General features: G+C 34.2%; 2 protein-coding genes across 2 annotated transcripts in view; both read right to left on the bottom strand.

Annotated features, from left to right (window-relative positions):
• LOC142638281 (U-box domain-containing protein 33-like) overlaps nt 1-21,457 on the bottom strand; it is a 53,155-nt gene extending 31,698 nt beyond the window's left edge. The window contains exon 1 of the mRNA XM_075812301.1: nt 21,437-21,457. The gene's annotated coding sequence lies outside the window, so the exon portion shown is untranslated. The remainder of the gene's footprint in view (nt 1-21,436) is intronic.
• Nucleotides 602-9,599, bottom strand: LOC142640240 (U-box domain-containing protein 33-like). Its single transcript, XM_075814314.1, has 8 exons — nt 9,348-9,599; nt 8,291-8,412; nt 6,312-6,433; nt 5,602-5,703; nt 3,867-4,071; nt 2,309-2,737; nt 727-1,408; nt 602-636 (listed from the first exon to the last, which is right to left on the bottom strand). Exons 1-8 carry the CDS (start codon nt 9,532-9,534, stop codon nt 602-604), a joined length of 1,884 nt encoding a protein of 627 aa, XP_075670429.1. The 5' UTR covers nt 9,535-9,599.
• Nucleotides 21,458-22,007: the final 550 nt, after the last annotated feature.

Here is a 22,007-nt window from a genome sequence, read left to right as displayed (position 1 = left end):
ATTCCTAGCTCCACCTTGATTGGAACTCATCTCAGTGGGTGCAAACACTTGTACCAGGACAAGAAATCAAATTGTACCGAAAACTGTTCTAGAGGATTACCCAAGACGCTAGAGAAACCCAATTGAATATTGGTCTCTAGACATGAGATTAGTTGCACGAGTTTAGTGACCAGTATGAAACCATAACAAAATTAACATTGATCTAAAATGATGAATCTACCTAAATTCCATTCCAATTAAGCTTCAATCATGTGACTTTTTTTCTTTTGTAGGATATATTACATGTTTGGCATACCTTAAATCCAAAGTTGTCTTTATGCAAATAAAATAAAATAAATCCATAGTTGTTTGTTATACATAACAAGATAGATTGTGTCATTACACCCTTCAACATACAACAAAGAAACAAAGATTTCATTCTCAAAAGAAAAAAAAAAACAAGGATTGAAATAATTAAGAAAAAACAAATTGACAATGTCTTCTTTTCCTTTTTTATGAAAGATTGTCATTTCTGGATGACAGAAGGAAGAGAATAGTTGGAGAAGAATATTTACAATGTACAAGCTTAGAAATTAGAATCATCCTGCTTGACATGTTATGCCTACTGTCCAGCCGTCTCCTCAAAGCCTCTAATTGATGAAAAAAACCTTGTACTAGAGTCTGCCACTAGAACTTGACGATATTTCCTCTTTTGGCCGGTGGATGAGGATAAGGCCACACATGAAGCCCTAATTGGTTCAAGTACCTTCCTGACCTCCGAGCTAAGGTCTGGTCGGTTCCTTTGGTACCTATCACAACACCACAAGGCCAAGTGAGCCAACTCTTGAGCAGTCTTAATTGGCCAGTCTCCAGCCAAAGGATCCAAGAGGGATGACAACTTTCCAGCATCTAAGGCAACTTGCACGTCATTTTCCATATTGAAGGGTGGTCTCTGGCCAGTCAACAATTGTAGTAATATGACTCCAAATGAGTAAACATCTGACTTCCTGGTCAGCTTTCCTGTTTCATAGAACTCAGGATCTATGTAATACAAAGTGCCCTTTGGGTCAGTAAAATGACACAATGTTGTATCGTTGCTTGATCTTATATCATGGCATAATATACGGCAGATTCCAAAATCACTAAGTTTAATCTTAAAGTTGGCATCAAGAAGGATATTAGAGGGTTTCAAATCACCATGTACTATGCTGTGAGGTTTTCTAGAATGAAGATAAACGAGGACAGAGCATAACTCTGTGACAATGTGTATTCGAGTTTGCCATGATAATGGAGTACTTTTGTTCTTGCAGTTGAGCCGATCTTCAAGGCTTCCATTGGGGACATACTCGTAGACAAGCACAAAAGTTTCCAAACAACATCCAATAAGTTTGACTAGATTGGGATGCGTCAGCTGACTCAAAGCACGAACCTGATATACAACCAACTAATGAGAAAGAAAGCCAAACTTTTGATCCAACTTATTCTTTTTAGGTAGTGAAGAGATTTTCCCGAGCCTCATGATTATATAATCAAATTTTTTGATAGAGAAGTGCTTTAGATATTCTAGCTTGTTTTATTAGAAAAAAGAGTTACTAACTACTAATTAAATTGTCACCTTATGCATATTAGACAAGCACAAGCCATGATTTTAAGAGTGCAAAGTGCATGAAAAACAAGTACCGAAATACGTACTATTACACTATAACCACGTAAGGTTGTAATTGGATTATAGGAAATTTTGTACTACCTAAGCACCACTTTTTATTATTGTAACATTCTATAGGCTACAATCTACCGATAATTCTGTAACGTAATTATATACACATTCATAACATAATATTGCATGATAGAGTGTATACAAATAAAATGCTTTAAGTGTATTGTGCTTAAAAAATTTTAAAAAATATATATATATATACACACACACACACATACACTAATGATTTGATAGGCAGAGAGAAATTACATGTAAGCATGCTAGATACAGTAGTCAAATTTATCAACATAAGTGAATGATTACAGACATTCTCCAAATAAATAGGCATCTACGTATACATAATTCCAAATTATTTAAGCAATAGATCATCTCACATGATCATATATAGAAGATCGAGTTGGATGCACCAAAATTGTGTACCAATTTTTCAACAAATTTGACATATTCTTTTAGTTGAGAAATCAATTAAGATCAAAATATGGTAAACAGCTTAACACTAAACTTTAAAACTATATATACTAATCTCACCCTAAATTTGACATCATAGCCAAAAGTCAAATAAATCTTTAACTAAAAAAATTATTCAACTGAGTTTCAAATGAATACACAAACCTCCATTTTGAATTCTGAGGAGCCTTGCGAGCCATTAGATCTTAGACTCTTTATAGCCACTTGGTTTTGGCGCAGGAAACCTTTATAAACGTTCCCATATCCTCCTCGTCCAATTATAAGGGAATCATCAAAGCCTTGAGTAGCTTCTTCAATCTCGGAGGGCAAGAACTCAGACATTTGTATAGAGGCCTCTGCTTGTTTACTTCTCAGCCCTTCAGCTTCTTGTAGTGCATTGTCATGCTCAATCTGCAACTCGTCTCTCTCTTTTTGTAACTCCTCGTTTTGGCTCTTTAAAAATGTATTTTGTTCTTTGGCAATCCGAAGTTCTTCCAACATTTGATCTTCCAGATTCTTCAACTTTTCAAGTTCTTCTCTCTCTTTCACTAGTGCTTCCTCAACTTCTTTCCTTTGTTTCACCTCTTCTTGGAACTGTTGATTGGGTTATCAAAACTTTGAGTAAGATTTTGAACCTTTTGACGTTTACAGTGGTAAGATTTTAAAGCATATAGTTCATATGATAGTATAAGGTGTGCGGTGTGTTCTGTGTGTTGAGTATTCTACTCAATAACAAGAAGAAATTCATGAGACACTGTTTTTAAAATATTTTATAAGAAATTATTTTATGTACCATGTTTCCTACTTCTTATGCACAATAATATTTATCAACTTCAAATATATTATATGTCATTAGAGAGAAAGAATAGTCAACAATATCAACCACTTAGTTGAGTATATTGACAATTATTTAATTATTTCCTTAATTTAAATGCACTATAATCTCCTATAAAAAAAAATGCACTATTATCTTTTAAATTCCTATTTCAAAAATATATCTCAAATTCCTAATTGCATGTAATCAGAATTGCTTTTATCTTTTGTTGTGCTTAGTTTTTATTGTTGTCAAAACATTAAATTTGAGTAAGAATGTCATATTCCAAATTAATTGTTTTTAATTTAAATCTTATATATAAAAATATTTTAAATAATACTGTAATTAAATTGTTAGGAATTATATAATTAAAATTATGAACCATAGATTATCAATAATAAATTTCCTGCTTTTATTTATATAGAATTATAGATTTTAGTCGTCATAACCCATGCATTGTACTAGAAGGTTTAACATAATTAATGTGATTTTTTCTTTTATTTTTTTTTGTTTAAATGTGATATTTGATAATTATTGTAGTTATTGATAAATATTTTCAAGGCTTTTTTGTATTGCCAATGTTTCCTCACATTCTTTTTTTTTTTTCCAAATCTCTTCTTTGGTCTACAGGTTGGATTATGGGAAATTTGTGTAAGATTTTGGACTTTTTGAAGTTTGCAATGTTATACTTAATTTTCAAGCATAGTACATAGTACAACTATTTAAAGTTTCAAACCTCTTTTTTCTATTTACAAAAGTACTTAACCACTTTTAATAAAGAGTAATACAGGAATTACAACTTTTATCATAATTTTTACCACAAGAGTAAATTGTGGCAAAAATTAGGATTTTGGTATTTTCCTTCAACAAATAGACAAAAAAAAAATTAACAAAAATTTGCATCTAAACGCACTCTAAAATCTTTACCATGTGTACGGTCAATTCTTGACATATCGATGTAACAGGACCTGATCTCAAGTGGTTTGATGGTCCAGCTTCAGTAATGTCCCTTCTGTGTACAGATTTTGACCAACGGTAGCTTGATGCTCTAGATTCAATGTTATCCCTATCGGACTCCCTAGTAATAGACCGTAATATCAAGTGCTTCGGCTCCCTATATTGATACTTACATTAGTGATAAGAGTAAGCTATTATTAAATATGACAAATGTCAAAGTTTGAAACATTCTGGCTTGATGCTAATTTACAAAATAGTTTCAAAAGCTTGACAACTAATGAAACTATTAAAAAAATTGATGCTAAATGCAAAGAAACCAATGGATAAGGTATTAACTAACAATATAATTTTTTTTTTTCATTATTATTATAAGTTTAGGGAACTAGAATGCCAAAAAGAAGTATTTTTAAAAAATTATTAAAATAAAATAACAAGAGATAGTAAATGGTGATGATGGAGAAGAAAAATTCAATGAAGAAATAAGTTTTGCAAAATAATTAAAATGATGATAACATTTGTGGGGAGTAAAAAGATCTTGATAGTAATATGGGCTGTTGGGTCTTGCTAAGTAAGGCCGACCTGCTCTTGAGTTTAGGACTTGTTAGTACTTTAAGTCGGCCCATACGCCGAGGATCCGAGGGTCCAGCCGAGGATGGTTTTCCCCTCGGACTGACACTAGAGAACCCGGAACTTCATGGTAAAGGTTAGGGAATGACACGGTCAAGACCAATGGTTAAAGGGGGTGAACCCTTGAATGTCCTAGAAGCACCGATGTTGGAAGAATATCAAAGATAAAGGCTGCTACCTCCACATTAAAGACCCTGCACCTACCACCCTGGCCGCATTAATGGGGAAGTGACACTTGAACAGTGGAAGGGAAACTTCTAGTTACTGTTCAAAGGCACTAAGAAAAGAAATATCTAGGCTAAGGGAGGAATTGGGGGCAACACGTGTCTAAAGTATTAAAAAGGGAAGTATTTAAGGGGGGACCTAGAACAGAAACGGGACGGAACTTTTTGTAACCTAAAAAAAGAAAAAAGACAAAGAAAGAGATATAATATAAGAACAGCTCTCGGTTTATGTCCGAGGAGGCCTATTTACATTACTCTTTGTTGTTTCCAGGTACTGGCAGTCTTTAACTTGTCATTTAATCCCTATACATTTCTAACCTAGGTTTAAAGCCCACACTCTACAAATTCATATTGTTTAAGGCTCATTGGGCCTGAGCCCATAACTGTTCTTGGGTCCAGGTGTAATTGTGCACTTACAATTGACTTAGATAAAGTTGATTAGACAAGATGACGAATTTGATGAAAAGAAATTATTATTTAGGGTAATTTGTAATGTATTATCACTTTTGATATCAATCAATTTGAATGTATATGTTATAAAAACATGTTAGTTTGATTTATTTATTTAGCTTATTAAATATTATTATATGAGTGATAAATAAACTAGTCATTAGCTGAATATATTTAAAATTTATAATAAATATGTTATTCTTTATATATGTATATCTATAATTTTTTATAAATTATGTTAAATATTTATGTATTTTACTATACATAATATGATATGATACAGAATAAAAAATAAATTCACGATACGATTCACGCTTTGACTATGGTCATAATCATCAACTGACAGTTACTTTACCAAATGTAATTAACAATCATGTTAAGCAAACCTGGTATTGATAAGGCGACCGCTGCAAATAAATTGTATGCAGCAAGAAAGAGGAGCTTGTTTGCACACATACTTAGCTTTCTTAGACTTGAGGCTCATTTTCCTGCATCATTGAGTGATGTCAATACTTTTAACGATAAGCTGAGCTCTCCAAGATCATATAGCAACCATTGATGCTAAAAATTATAAAATACTTCAAAAATCACAAACATGATCAATTAAAACCAAAAATCTCAACAAACAAGGAATCAAGCCATCTTTTGAAAGAGTTCTATTAACTAAATGAACCTAGCTATCAATCAGTGCATTCCCATTGGTACAAGATATTCCAAAGCCAAAAAAAAAAAAAAAAAAAAGCATATCAAAATTGTATGGTATATCTATTACTGATTTATTTCATTCTTCACTTATCAAGGAAAAGATATATTTCATTCCTTAGTTATTAGATTAATTATTTTTTAGTCTAACTTTTTCTAGATGTACTAAGGCATTCTTTTCATTTATTAGTTCCCCCTTTCCCTTATGTTCCGAACATTGGGCTTCTTTGCGTAATCCAAACCACATGTTCTATAGTTAGGACCCATTAATAACCATGTATATTTTCTGGTTTCTGAAGCAATAAAAATTGACAGTAGATATCCACAGTGTACAATGCATAGAACTAGAATTGAACATGAAAAATTAATGGAAAGCTTTTTATATGGTTTGTACTCTTTATAATGTTTGTCTAATGCTCCTCCCATTACAAGCTCCTTAATCCCATCATGAGAAATGAGTTCTACAATTCCCTTCCCGATATCGCCCATTTCAATCCATACGCTCCGTGCCTCTACCTAGATTTAAAAAACACTAATATCGTTCAGCCAAAAACAAAAAAAACAAAAAACAAAAGTGTCAACAAATTTGAAAAATCAGTAGCTGAAATTTCAAAAGGAATCATCAGTGCCAATTAATGGAATATTGGATTTTTTTTTTTTCTTTGAGATAGGTAGATATAGTAAAGGAGAAAGAGGAATGGTATATATATAAGACACTACAAAAAATTTGGTTACTATTGAACCATCACTTGAACCCAATATTGAAAGTTTGAACCATTAATACCTTAATAAATTTCGAATTTCAATGCTTGTAACCCATATATTGATTAACCAATAAAAGAGGACAATTAACTTCAAATCCATTTTGGTAGAAAGTACTAATGCTTTCACAACGGTTTAATTTGGCAAGTTGTGATTAATTTTCATATGGGTCCATCAATAACAGAAAATATAAAATATTCTAAGTGTACAATATATATATATATATATATATATATATATATATATATATATATATATATATATATGTATGTATGTATGTATGTATGTATGTATGTATGTATGTATGTATGTATGTATGTATGTATGTATATGGATTGGGCTCAAGTTAAACCTATTGTAACTTTAAACAATATTACAACACTCAATTTTATTTAATTGAATGCAAATTTTTACAAATTCACCGTCGGATTACATTATCTTCATGCATTTTTTATGCTTGCAAAATTTCAAGATAATTAAATATCAATAATCATGTCATCAATCAATTATTTAAATTTAAGTTTTTGTAGTTTGAAATTTTTAAAATATGAATTTAATAACAAGTTATTGGATGATGTAACATTGCTTAGAGTTACACCAGGTGTAAATTGAACCCAAGTATATATATATATATAGAGAGAGAGAGAGAGACAAAGTTGAGAGAAAATTCAATTAGATCGATTTCAAACTAGATTTCAGTTGTGGACTAATTTTATGTCATATGTTCACTTAAGTTATTCAATTTTTGTGCCAAGTGAGTTAATGTTGGACTCCTAGTATTTTTGTATTTTTTTTTTCACCCTAAAAAAAGTACAAATATACTAAGGGTCCAATATTAATTAATAATAATAAAATAAAATAAAATAAAACCAATCATATATCTACTCAACAAAAATCACCGCACATTCTATCTTATTAAAAATTAGAATAGAAATTATAAAGTAATATTAAACTTAGGTAGGAATTTTAACATGTATCTAATTATGCAAAAACAAGAGCCAAATAAAACTTGTGGCAAAATTGTGTTTTGAAAATTTTCTAGATTTGAAAACAAAAAATAAAACTTGTAGACCCAAAAAATCTAGGAATATATAAAAATTTTGAGATGAGTAATGCTACAAAGTTGCCGACACAATAATTTTCATAAATAAGTTTCCATATTTATGCCTATTCTTGTTGAAGGGGCGACTGTTTGTTGAACTACGAAAGAAAAAGGATGAGTTGACAAGGTTTTATTAAATAATTCCTATCTTCTTTTTTTTTAGAGAGTTTCAACCTATGACATCCGCTCCTGATAATAGCTTTTTATTATCAGACCAAGACACCAATCAGTTTTTGGTATAGGCAGGGATTGAACTCCAGATCTCTTATACAACCATCAAAGACTTTACCAGCTGAGCTAATTGGAACTCACAAATAAGTCCTATCTAACTTCACCACCAACCATACTTTTTTTTAGTCCCACTAATAGCTTTACACCTTGACAAGCATAAAATATTTTGTGAATTGTTTTGTATCTCTCGAGTTATTATATTGAGATATGTTATGCATATCAATTTTTTTTTTCCTGCGTAGTTAGTAAGATTTGTTAAGGATATTTGACTTATTTACCCCCTCTCCGCGACAAATAGAAAGGTATACTTCTAGAGTCTCTTTCATATTTTGGCACTGTGTTTTCCGGTAATCTCCTACAATCTTTTCGTCCACTAAGCTTGCTGGGTAGCCTCCACCCACTGCAAATTAATAACAAAAGCTTAAATATATTTCACTTTGAAATACTAAAACTCGTGCAAAAAAAAAAAAACAAAAGCCAGATCATAAAGACAAACGTGAAATTCTCCAGTTCTCCATAGTCATATTTCTTCAAATTGATTACCAGATCACGAGTTTAAAATCTTAATCAAAATTTGTATAGGTTTATTTTTCCAAAGTTACTAAATTCTCTGAATGGGTAAAATACTATTTTTGTCCATAAACTTTACAAAAAGTTTATTTTTCATTCTTAAATTTTGAAAATTTCTTGTTTTTCATCCTTAAACTTTGTAAATAGTTTTTTTTTTTTTCCAAAAAATTAGAGACAAAAATTGGAAAACAAAAAAATTCAATAATTTAGGGATGAAAAAAAAAATCTTTTTAAAGTTTAAAGACGAAAGTAAAAATTTTTTAATAGTTTAAGATGAAAAATAAATTTTTCTCTAATTTAAGAATGAAAAATGAATTTTAAATAAATTTTAGGGACTAAAATAATATTTTACCTTGAATTTATTTCTCCACAATTATGGCCAATTATTTTCCAAAGTTTCTTTTCAATTCATTTCACGATCCTAGTAGAAATTCTTTATTTCTCCAAGGAAAAACAAACAAAAACAAAAAATAAAAATAAAAATAAAAATACATCAAACCCTAGTAAATTTTATAACTGTAAACCAAGTTTGTAATTTGAAGTTCCACAAATAAAGTCAACCAATAACACTTCTAAACTAAACTATTCGGAAAAAGAGTCTTCTTCTCAACTAAAAAGCCATAAAGCTGTAAGCTAGCTAGCACGAATGATCAATTACAATAGATCAATTTATACCACACAACAAAAACTGAATTCCCATCAAAACTTCCAAGTTTTATATAAATATAATATTATGTGGACCTTTCTGTAAATTGTACGACTTACAATCACTGGGGATCCACTGTGCAGGTCGATGCACATGAATGATGCAAATCCTCTTTCCTCCATTGTTGTGTAAAGCCCATGACAGGGTTGATTTGCAGCCTTTCACATCTATTCCCACCGCAACGTATATCGTTTCTTCAGTCACACTTGCAACCAGATCCTCTAAATTCTTATGCCCACTTTCCATAGTTGCCGTTCTAGAAAGCTAATATATATAATCAACTGCTCACCATCAAGAACTTATTCATTGGAATCTCACTCTAACACTCATGCTAATATTCACCACCTTTCTTTTTTTGAAGAGAACTTAAGAAACAAAATTTTCAACCAAAAAGAAAAAATAGGAGGAGAAAATTATAAAGAAGAATTGAGAAAAGCCTTTTTGATGGCTCTGTGAAGTTTCGGAGTTGTACGATTACAATTACATATATAATTAAAGGAGCAAACAGGATTGCTTGTTTGCATGTGTTTGAGTACGTAGCATGGGCCCGAGAGTTACGTCATACGTGGGAGTATAAGCTGTATAACCTTAAAATTTATTTTTAAAGACTTGTGCTAAGACTGCAAAAAAAAAAAAAAAAAAGTACAATATTGTATCATAACTCGTTACGTGATAAGTTGTGATTGATGAAGGAGTATCTGTGGATTATATAGGCACATTTTTACTAGTCACAACTCACCATATGGGGCACACATTTACCATTAATCAGAATCTCACTCTAAAACTCATGCTAATATTCACCACCTTTCTTTTTTTTTAAAGAGAACTTAAGAAACAAAATTTTCAACCAAAAAAAAAAAAATAGGAGGAGAAAATTATAAAGAAGAATTGAGAAAAGCCTTTTTGATGGCTCTGTGAAGTTTCGGTGTTGTACGATTACAATTACATATATAATTAAAGGAGCAAACAGGATTGCTTGTTTGCATGTGTTTGAGAACGTATCATGGGCCCGAGAGTTACGTCATACGTGGGAGTATAAGTTGTATAACCTTAAATTTTATTTTTAAAGACTTGTGCTAAGACCACAAAAAAATGGCACAATATTGTATCACAATTTGCCATGTTGTAAGTTGTGATTGATGAAGGAGTATCTGTGGGCCATATGAGGCACACATTTACCAGGCACAACTCGCCATGTGACGAGTTGTAGCACAATATTATGTCATTTTTTGTAGTTTCAACATTTTCTATTTTTAAATATAGAAGTTGGACAATTTCATTCATTTTCAACTAAACGTTGAATGATTTTTGTTTTTATTTTCTGCTAATCTGTCTTTATCTATTTTGTTTTTGATCTGTAGAGAGAATCAGACCCATTTTTAATTGAGCAAACTAGCAACGGGTCAAACCAGCCCAGGACCCATTTTTTAATTGAGCTGGGGTCAATCAAACTAGGGGCAAACGTCAATGTAAAGTATCAATTTCAACATACGTGGCTGTCTGAATTTCATTATAAAAAAAAAAAAAATGAAGTTACGTATGTTATGTACGTCTTTTCCTTGAAGATTAGGTACTCACAGGACCACCTAGAAAAAATAATTATTATTATATATAAATTTTAAAAATATACAATTTTTTTTATATTTAAAAAAATTGTGACCACCCCAAATTTTTTTAAGCCAACATAATTATATTTTGAACAAAATCTTTTTTTTTTTTTTTTTGAGAAGGAAACTTAAAATTTATTCCATTAAGGCATGTCTGCCTGATACGGGAACATCCTCCATCCATTCATGATAACATGTGATATGTCGTGCATATCTAACAAGGTTGTGAGCTACTTTGTTACTTTCTTTACCAGCATATTGGAACTTAACCCCCCTAAACTGATTAGCCAAGGTTTGTGCATCTCCGATCAGCAAGCCATATGTTGCGAATGGTTGTGAAGGATCTATTAATGCATTCATGACTGTTTGACAATCGCCCTCAAAGACAACTCTGCAAAACCCAGCTCGGATGAGAGTTCAATGGCTCGGATGGCTGCCAAAGCTTCCATTTCCACCAGTGAAGACGTGAGCTGGATGTTCTGTGAAGCTGACGCCATTACCGATCCCCTGCTGTCGCGCCAAATGACTCCAATTCCTGCTCTTCCCTCTTCTTGAAATGTGGTTGCATCAAAGTTAGCTTTGAACCAACCATCATGAAGGGGTGACCACCTAACATCTATTCGAACAGAGGGCCTAGTGCTACGTGACTTTCGCTGAGCTGCTCTATACTCCATCAACGCCTCACATGCTCTCTGTGCTACCAAATTCAAAGGGAATCCCGGAGGATCTGTTCTAACCTTGTTTCTTCCTGAACCATACCGTCCATGCTTGCATAGCAAAAAGTTCTCCACTACAATCCGACTCAAGAACATATTGGAGCAATTGTGGAAAATTATCAAATGTCGTTTGGCTTCTGAAACTCCACTGATTATTGTCATTCCACACCTGTGCTAGCTTCGAACAAGACCAAAGTGCATGTTGTGAACAGAGGGGACAGACCAGGTCATCTACCACACACCAACGCTGCAGGTTCTTCTTCATTGGAACGGCATTCCTGCAAGCCCTCCACAAAAAGATTTGAACTTTGCAAGGCAAGGGCAATTTCCAGATTTTTTTTCCACAATGTTTTCATCAAATCGGTGTTGTTTAGTCGCAAAGGAAGGTCTGATTTTGCTTCAGTTTTGAGGAAGAAATACCCAGACCTGACCAAGTACTCACCAGAGTGCACGTAAGGCCAAAATAGAGTGTCGTTTGCATTATTTCGGCTGAGTGGGATTTTCTGTATCAACTCCGCTTCTTCTGCAATGAAAGAATTTTGCAGCAACAAACTTTTCCATTGCCTTGTGACCAGATTTATGAGGGAACTCACCTTTGCTTCTTGCAACTCTGCCATGAGGGGTCCATGGACTATCGGAGTTTGTAAAGAGGGCAGCCATTTGTCACCCCATATTTTGATACTCTCCCCATCACCAACTCTCGACCTTGCACCCCTCCGGATCACCTCTCTACCCTTCAAAATACTCCTCCATGCGTATGAGCCTCCATGTCCTTCTTTAGCTTCTAAAATTGAACAATTGGGAAAGAACCTTGATTTAAATACTTTGTAGAACAAAGAATCATGGTTATGCAACAACCTCCAAGTTTGTTTAGCCAAAAGAGCATCATTGAACGAAGCTAACTCCTTGAATCCCATACCCCCTTCGGATTTTGGTTCACACATTTCCTCCCATTTAACCCAATTAATCTTCCTTCGTTCACCCCTTTGACCCCACCAAAACCTTCAAATGAGCTTTTCAATTTCATCACAAAGGCCTTTGGGGAGCTTGAAACAACTCATTGTGAAAGTGGGAATCGCTTGCACCACCGCCTTTATTAACACCTCCCTCCCCGCTTAAGAAATCAATTTTTCTTCCCAACCTTGTAGCTTCCTCCACACCCTCTCTTTTATATAATCAAAACTCGGTTTTTTATGTCTCCCCACTAATGACGGTAAACCAAGATATTTGTCATAATACAAAATTTCCGGCACCCCCAAAGCTTCCTTTATTTCTATCCTCATGGCCTCAATAGTGGACTTGCTAAAAAAGATGGAGGTTCTTCCTCGGTTAATTTTTTGCCCCGAAAAACTTTCATAGAGAGCCAAAATATCCAGCAATTGTTGACATTCACTCCTACTAGACCTGCAAAACAATAAGCTATCATTTGCAAAGAGCAAATGGGTTAGTTTAGGACCTCCCCTGTTAAGGGAAAATCCATGGATAAGACCCTCCCTTTCTGCCTTCACAATTAGACTGTTGAGTCCTTTCGTGCATAATAAAAATAAGAAGGGAGATAGGGGGTCTCCTTGATGAATACCCCTTGAAGGTTGAATCATCCCTTGTGGCTCCCCATTTACAAGCACGGAATAAGATATTGTTTTTACACAAATCATCATAAGAGTAATCCATTGTTCATTGAAACCCATCATCCTCATCACTTCCTCCAAAAAACTCCACTCCACTCTATAATAGGCCATACTCATATCCAATTTAACTGCCATATAACCTGATTTGCTTGATTTATGGATATTCACGCTATGCAAGGTTTCAAGTGCTACAAGAATATTATCTAAAATCAAGCGGTTTTTGGTAAAAGCACTTTGGTGGTCGGTTATTATGGATGGTAAGATTTTCTTTAACCTACTTGCAAGGACTTTAGAAAAAAATTTGTAAAGAACATTGCATAGGCTAATAGGACGGTAATCAGAAGCAGCCAAGGGGTTCTTTTTTTTTTTTGGGGGATTAAAGTTATAAAGGTATGATTTAGGGGGTGGGGTATAGTGGCTGAATTTAGCATTGACAAAATTGTTTTTGAGACATCATCACCAACAAGACTCCAAAAATTTTGATAGAAGAGAGGAGGCATACCATCGAGTCCAGGAGCTTTAAGGGGAGCCATCTGTTTAAGTGCTTCTTCAACCTCCATCTCCTTAAATTCTTGCATGAGCATAGCATTCATTTCATCGGTAACACATCTTTCCATGTGGTTCAAGGCTGCCTCCCCAATTATTGGGTTTGAAGAGGTAAAGAGTTGCTGGTAGGACTCAATGAATGCTTCCGCAATGTCATTGGGTTGAGTTACCCAATCCCCCAAGGAGTTTTGAATACCCAACATTCGATTCCTCCAATACCTTTGGGTTGCTCGACTATGAAAATATTTAGAGTTCATATCTCCACCCACCAACCAAAAAGATTTAGCCCACTGCCTCCACGTTATATTTTCTTTAACCAACAATTCATTAATCTCTAATTTTAGCTCTCTAACCTGAAAATATCACCCCGATTGTCTTGCCTCCAATTCTGCCTTAGCCAACCTCTTTCTTTTCTCCACAATTTCCTTTCTAACATGTTTAAAGCTCCTCCTACTCCATTGTGTAAGTTCTGTTCCACATCTCTCAATTTTTTTCAACACTTGAGCATCGACCTCATTGCTAGAATTATTTCTCCACACTGCTTCAATTACTCGACCACACCCTTTATCTGACAACCACATTTCTTCAAAATGGAAAGGCCTAGACATAGGAGGGTGGTATGTCACTTGGAGTGCATCCATAGAGGAGAATGATCTAATGTAGTACATGTGAGATGAGTAACCTTTGTACCAGCTAATTGGGCGAGCCACTCTGGAGTGCATAGAGCTCTATCTAGCATTTCCCATATTGAATACCCATTATTGTAATGTTTGCTCCATATAAATTTTGAACCCCAGTATCCAAGATCAAAAAAACCACAAGCATCGATTGCATCCTGGAAGAGTTGCATTTGATTATTACTCCTCCTATTTCCACCCAATTTTTCATCGCTTCGAACCAACTTATTGAAATCCCCCGCACATAGCCATGGTAATCTGAATTTTTTATTAAAATTCTAAGCAAGTCCCATGATTCCACCCTCTTTTGCGTGTCCAGTTCACCATAGAAACTAGTGAATCTCCACTCATTATCTTTATTTTTATTGATAATGGTATTGATATGGTTCTTGTCAAAACCCCCCACTGTAACATCCACTGTCTCCCTCCAAAAAGGCACTAAACCTCCACCTCTATTATTCCTCGGTGACACAAACATATTTTCAAACTGAATCTTCCTCTTTACATCTTTTAACCTTGCTTTGTCTGCCCATGTTTCAACTAAAAACACGACAGAGGGATCTTTCGCCCGCACCATTTCAGCAAGCTCGTTCCCTATACATGGGTTCCCTATACATGGGTTCCCAAGCCTACGACAGTTCCATACTAAGCAACTCATTGTGATTGGCGGGGCTGATTCTCAGCTTCCACCATTGAATAAATTGACTCACCCTCATCTTTTGAAACCCGTTGATGTTTACTTGGTAACTCAAGATGAGACTCTCCCTTCCGCTTACCACAATTTTTGTTTTCCACTGCCAATCCAGCCCCTGACCTCACCCAGACCTCTTGCCTGATATTGTTTTCCCCTTTAGTTACTGTGTTGAATTTACTTCTCCGTGTTTCCCTAGTGTCTGCTAGTCGTGCCTTCCCCTTCCCTGCAGACACGGATTCCCTAGTTGGAGACGTTGACTGAATATTAATTGCCTCAGATTGAAAACCCTTAATTTCAGCATTATTCCCTTACGTCTTTAATGTCTCATTAACCTCCCTTATTTGTATTTCAATTAAATCAGCTTCTGAGACCGAATTATGCATTGAAATTTCGGTTTCCATATTAATTTCCCCATCATTAGGAGCATTAATAGGAGAAGATAATGATGATAAAGAGTCCACAATCTTTTGGATTCCTTGAGTCGGTTGCAACATAGCTTCCACGTCCTCATAATTCTTTACCATCGCCTCCCCCTCTTTAATACCATCAACGGACTGTAACGCCTCCCCATCAATGTCCTTTAATGCCTCTCCATCCTCACCACCCTCTATTAACCCCTCTGCCAACCGCATCACTGCCGGACCACCCTCCCCTGCTTTCACCAATGAGCTTGATTGCGACTGGCCTCCATGGAACTCAGCACGGGCTTTAGGCTTCGCACGTTCATAAAATCCAGGGACGTAAATTACATCATTTCCTGCAGAAGAATAAGCAGCTGCCCTTAGAGTAGAACTGAATTGTTGTTGATCTGGAGTAAGAGTGCCTTTGCTCTCTATCCACAATTCACAATTTTTGTCGCTGTGATCCAAGCGCCTACACCAAAAACAAAAATTCAGCAGTCTCTCGTATTTAAAACTAATCCAAAATTTCTTTCCATCTCTATTGTGATCAACCTCCCCCGACACAGTGGCAGGGAGATATCAATGAGAACACAAACCCTTATAAAATGTCCACCCTCCTCATCAACTGCCCCTGTGGACTTCTGGACCTCCCCGATTGTATCACAAATCTCTAATGCAACCTTTCTTGTCATGAAACGCACCGGAATGTCATGGACCTGAACCCAAAACAGCGTTGTCTTGAAAACTAAATCACGTACTGGAATATCTGAATTATACCTCTGTAGCATTACTAAGTGCTTGTCAAAACTCCAAGGCTGATTCTTCAGTATCCGATCCACATCAACCAAATTATCAAACACAAATAGCACTCGGTTCTCCTTATGATTTCGTATCCTAAATCCATTCATGGACCTCCATAGTTGTTTGAAAGTTCTTGCCATGGCTTCCATGTTAAGGAATCGTGGCGTCAAGAATTGTGCTACTATGATGAACTCCCCCGTTTGGTGGTCTCTTTGAAGAACAAAACTAGTATTCTCCCTCTCGGATAGAGTTAAATGACTCCATTTTTCTGCTAATTCCTCCATACCCGTGATAGGTAAAGAACAAACCTACTGTGTTTCCCTAAAACCCCAAAAAAAACAAAACCCCGCTAGCTCTAAGGTAATTTAGTTACCTTAAACTCCTTCACTTGAAGGGACAGAACACATCTACTGCCTGAGAGAAGAGAGAGAGCTCACTTTCTGAGACAGAGAGACTAACTAATCGTATTGATTACGAAATTTGGTTGTAGACTAAGGCCACAATTTCACTCAATTTTTATTATTATTATTATTGGATTACATTTTCTTATTATATCCTCCATCCTTGCAAAATTTCAAGAAAATCAAAGATCAATAAATATGTCATTAATCAAATGTTTAAATTTCAAATTTTTTTTTAGCTAAAATTATACATAAAAAGATAAATTTATGAATCCAATAGTAAATAATGTCTGATTGACATAAAATTTGACATGGGTTTTAAGAACACAAAGAACATGCATTAATTCAATGGTTAATTTTTAAAATATGTAGTCATGTTAATTTGTTTAGTAAGAATTGTAACTTTAGGTTACAACTAAATTTGTAGCCAAATTTTAGTTTCCTTAACAATATATTGAAACATTAGCATTGGGGGATGTAAACACCCCCAGTTGTTATTTCACATCCTCACATGCTCAAAACTTGGTTCCAACCGGGTTGCTATTGCTAAAAGAATTTAACAACCATAAACAGTGGGTTTTTATATATACAACCCATTGTAGCTCAGGTTGTATATAAGTTTTAATATTATTTTATTTTCACTTTTCCCAGTTAAAAATAAAATACGCACTCTCTCATCTCTCCATCTCCATCTAATCTCATTAGTTTTCTCTCTTAACAAAATCAGAGTTCCCTCCCTCCAATCATTGTTATGGGCTTCGGGTTGCTTGGGTTTGTTTGAGCTTCTGGTTGCTGGGGGTTTTGGGTTTTGTTCTCCGCGGCAACTAGTTGTTTGGGGTTGGTAGAATGTATGAGTTTTGAGATTTGGGGTTTGAGTTGTAGTTTTAACCTTTGAATCGACAAATTGGTGGTGAGTGGTGTGTGTGGGTTGCTCAATGGTGGTGGGTTACTTGATGGTGGTGGGTTGCTTGCCAGTTTGGGTAAGGGTTTTTTCTAGGTTTGTTGAGTGGTGATGGGTTGCTCAATGTGGGTTTGTTAAGTGGTAATGGTGGGCAGTGGAGGGTTTTTCTGGGTTTTGATGTTTGTGGTGGATGGTGGTGGTGGGTAGCGGTCAAATCTAGGTTTTGATTTTTTTTTTTTTTTTTTGGGTTTGTGAGTATGGATATGTGATTTTGGTGGTTGTTGTTGGTGGTGGTGATGGTGGTGGATTCCAGGTGGTGGTGGTGGGCTGTGGGGTTAGTGGCTATTGTGGTTAAGTTATTTTTTGGTTTTTTGCTATGGGTTTGATATTGGGATGGGTGGTTACTCGGTTTTGATTGTTGTGGTTTGTTTTTTCAGTGGTGGTAGTTGGTGGTGGCAATTTTTTTTTTGGGTAGTTTTCGTAGTGACAAATAAGGGTTTGTGTTTGAGTTTTGGTGGAAGGTGATAGTGGGTTCTCTGGAGAGAAAGAAAGAGGAAGAGAGGAAATATTGATGAAAGAGAGGAGAGAGAAACATAATTTTTTATATTATTTGATAGTGTAGTTTATATTATTTTAATGAGTCGTATATGAAAATAGAAATTGGGATATTGGATGAGTTGTAAAATGAGATGGTAAAATAGATAAAATAGGTTTTGAGGATATAAAATAGATGATTCTTAAGAAACTCGGATGCTAGTGTTCTTAGGCCCTTACAACCAAAGAAAAAGGCTAAGAAAAATTTTTATTGAATTAAAATTTTGAAAGAGATTTAGTTTGCAACATTGATAATGAGAATATTATGCAACAATTTCAAAATAAGAAAATTCGTTGAAGGAGATTGCAAGACTTTATATATTTGCATTTTTTTGTCATTATATAAAGTTCTCTTTTTAACTATTAGATTTTGTATAACCTAAGTTTCTTAATAACCTACTCGAAAAAAAATTCCTAGAACCACCACTAGGTCAAACTAGCAAAGAGTCAATTATTATAACTTGTGGACACTCAAGCTGGGCCCACCTCAAATAAAATGATCATATTACTCTAAAGAGTTAAGAGTAATATTAAAAATGTTATAAATTTTCTTATTTTTAATAATAAAAAATGGTAAAATACAGTAAACTACCCTGAGGTTTGGGAAAATACAAAGCACATCCATAGCTTTTTAAGAATATCCAATTTAATCCTTCAACACAAACGGTGTTATTGACTGCCATTAATAGCAAAGTTTTCTCAAGAAAAATTGGAAACTCAAATCTCTCTCTCTCTCTCTCTCTCTCTCTCTCTCTCTCTCTCTCTTCTTTTTCCTAATCTCAACGACTCTCTCTTTTTTAACTTTCTTTTTCTTTGCTTATCCAAATCTTAAAATTTTGAATAATCTGTTTATGGACCCAAAGATTCAATCTCTTAATTTTCTCCCTTTTTCTTCTTAAAATCAAGCAATGCTTTTCTTTGGTTCTTTCTTAAAATAAAATTTAATAAAAAGGGTAATTACTTTGCTACTATGCATTTGGAAGCCAAGAAAATCAAAGAGAAAAGCTAAGAAAATCAAAAGAAAAGCCATATAAAAAGTCACATCTCCTCCATGTAGTGTTTGGTAGCCAAGAAAACCAAAAGGAAAATTCCTTAAAAAACAAACCCTTTTCTCCTCCACAAAGAAACCCATGAAAACACAACATTACCAGCCAATTTCCTAACTCCACCACAAAATTGCCATCAACCACCGAGCAAACATCAAACTCCTAATACCCATGTTAGCCAAACCAAAATTTAGTCTCAACAAATCTCCATCACCAAAATAGAGAGATGAGAGAAAGCAGATCCACCATCAACAAGATTCAAACAACCAAAGGAAAATAAAATTGAGAGAGAGAGAGAGGAGGAGGAGGAGGAGGAGGAGGAGGAGAATTAGAGAGTCAATGTCGTACTCGGATTTCAGCTGCACTCGACATTATCCCCCAATCATTGGGATTTTTTTTCACTCGACGTCACGTGTTTGGTGCAAAAAGTGTGGCAAGGTGTACAACACTAGGGTGGGGTGTATGCGAGTGAACTTCCATGATTATATTTATTTTAGGAGTGGCCACCAAACCACCGGAATTCTAAGGTGTGATTGGTCACCTAAGTCTTATCAATTTTACTTCCTAAATTAACTAAGAAAACCCTAAGGGCTCCTAAGCTGAAATTGAAAATAAAGGAAAATTTATTGAACCATAAGACATGGATTCGGAAACATGGTTACATGTAGGAAATTTGTTAGGCACCCCACTACGCCTATTTAAATGGATAGTACATGGTTTCGAATTAATCTTAAACATCTCCATTTAAAGAACAACTTAAGATATTTGGCATTTGGTTTTAAAAAGAATGATATGCATGTGCATATGCATATGAAATGAAATAATGATTAAACCTATCCTATGATAATCTATCTTAAAATGACATATAAAAATAACACGTAAAATCTGTCATAAGATGGCATGTGAGAAGTAGCATGTATCTATCCTAATATTGCACGTGAAAAATGACATATATCTATCCTAGGATGATATGTGGATGCATGACATGTATAACCTACCTTAAGGTTACATGTGAATGCATAACATGTATATATATATAGGAACCTATCCTAAGAGAACATCTGAATACATAACATGTGAATAATTTATTTTAGAAAACAAGATTAAAAAGCGTTGTTAACCAAGTGATTGCATGGCATTTACAAGGAAGATAAATTGCATAGAGAATTAAATATAGCTAACCTCATGCAAAAGCATAGCATAGCATTCTTGCAATTTATGCAATTCCTCTTTCCCAAAGTATTTTATCTCATGCAAAAGACACAAATAAATTATTAGAAAATAAATATTAGACTTCTAGAAGATGCTGAAACAATGTCATTTGACAAATTATTGATCTAGAAGAAATCTTTTTGTTAGGTTTTAGACCCCTAGAAACCACAATATATTCCAAGAAATCTTTAGTAATTTTTCCAAAGTTACTAAAGTTTCTTTTCAATTTTTTCTCCATTCTAGCTGGAATCCTTTATTGTTCCAAGAGGATAAAAAAAATAAACAATAAACAATAAAAAACAAAACACCAAACCCTGGAAAATTTTAGAACTGTAATAATCACAAGAGGTAAATCATTAATATCATGTTTGTCATTTGAAGCTCCACAAATAAAGTCAACCAATTACACTTCTAAACTAAACTATTTAGCAAAAAATTCTTCTTCTCAACTAAAAAGCCATAAAGCTCTAAGCTAGCACGAATATTGATTAATTACAATAGATCAATTAATTTTTACCACATCAAAAACTAAATTCCCATAAAAACTTTTAAGTTTTATATTAAAATAATATACATGATCAGACATACTCCTGTATGTGGATCTTTGTGTAAATTTTGAGACTTACAATTACTGGGGATCTGCTGTGCAGGTCGATGCACATGAATGATGCAAATCCTCTTTCCTCCATTGTTGTGTAAAGCCCATAACACGGTTGATTTGCATTCTTTCCTCCATGATGCAACGTATAACGTTTCTTAGATCACACTTATAACCGGATCCTCTAAATTCTCATGCCTACTTGCCATTCTTGCCGATGTTCTAGAAAGCTAATATATATAATCAACTGCTCACTAACAAGAACTTATTCATCATAATCTCAAGCTAAATCTCATGATCTCATGCTACTATCAGTATTCACCAACCTTCACTTTTTGAAGAGAACTTAAGAAACAAAATTGTCAACCAAAAAAAAAAAAGGAGAAAATATCTATTTATCTTAATAGTAAAGGATTGTTAGAGAAAATATCTATTTATAGTACATAACTTTCATTACACATTCTCAAAATTTTTGGACTAAGATTTTGTTTCTTTCTTCTAAAAAAAAATGTTTCCTACATCGTATTTGTTGAAAGCAACTATCCTAATTAGTCTCATTTTCTACGTCGTATTTTTATTGTTTGGAGTCTCACATGCATTAGTCAACCTTGAACTTTGATAAGGATCTAGTTAGACCTAATAGCTTAAAATTTTAGATTAAATGTTTTAACAAGTTATCCGGTTTTTTTGGGGAGAGGGTTAGCAAAGAGATGTGTCAATAAATTAAGTTTGGTAGCTCACCCTGGTATTTAACACCAGTCCAATAGAGTGGCAGTTTAATCCGTGATTCCATAATATTCCTTTCTAAGGTAGATGAGATATCATATTTCCATAATTCTATTTATTAAAGGTGAAATGTTTAACGTTTCCCATAAAATATTGGCTGGTTAAGTCAAA

This window comes from Castanea sativa, chromosome 6 (assembly GCF_040712315.1).
Source record: "Castanea sativa cultivar Marrone di Chiusa Pesio chromosome 6, ASM4071231v1".
In the NCBI taxonomy this organism is placed as follows: domain Eukaryota; kingdom Viridiplantae; phylum Streptophyta; class Magnoliopsida; order Fagales; family Fagaceae; genus Castanea; species Castanea sativa.
Note: the sequence above shows the minus strand (reverse complement) of the source record. Positions and strands in the feature narration are given on the sequence as shown.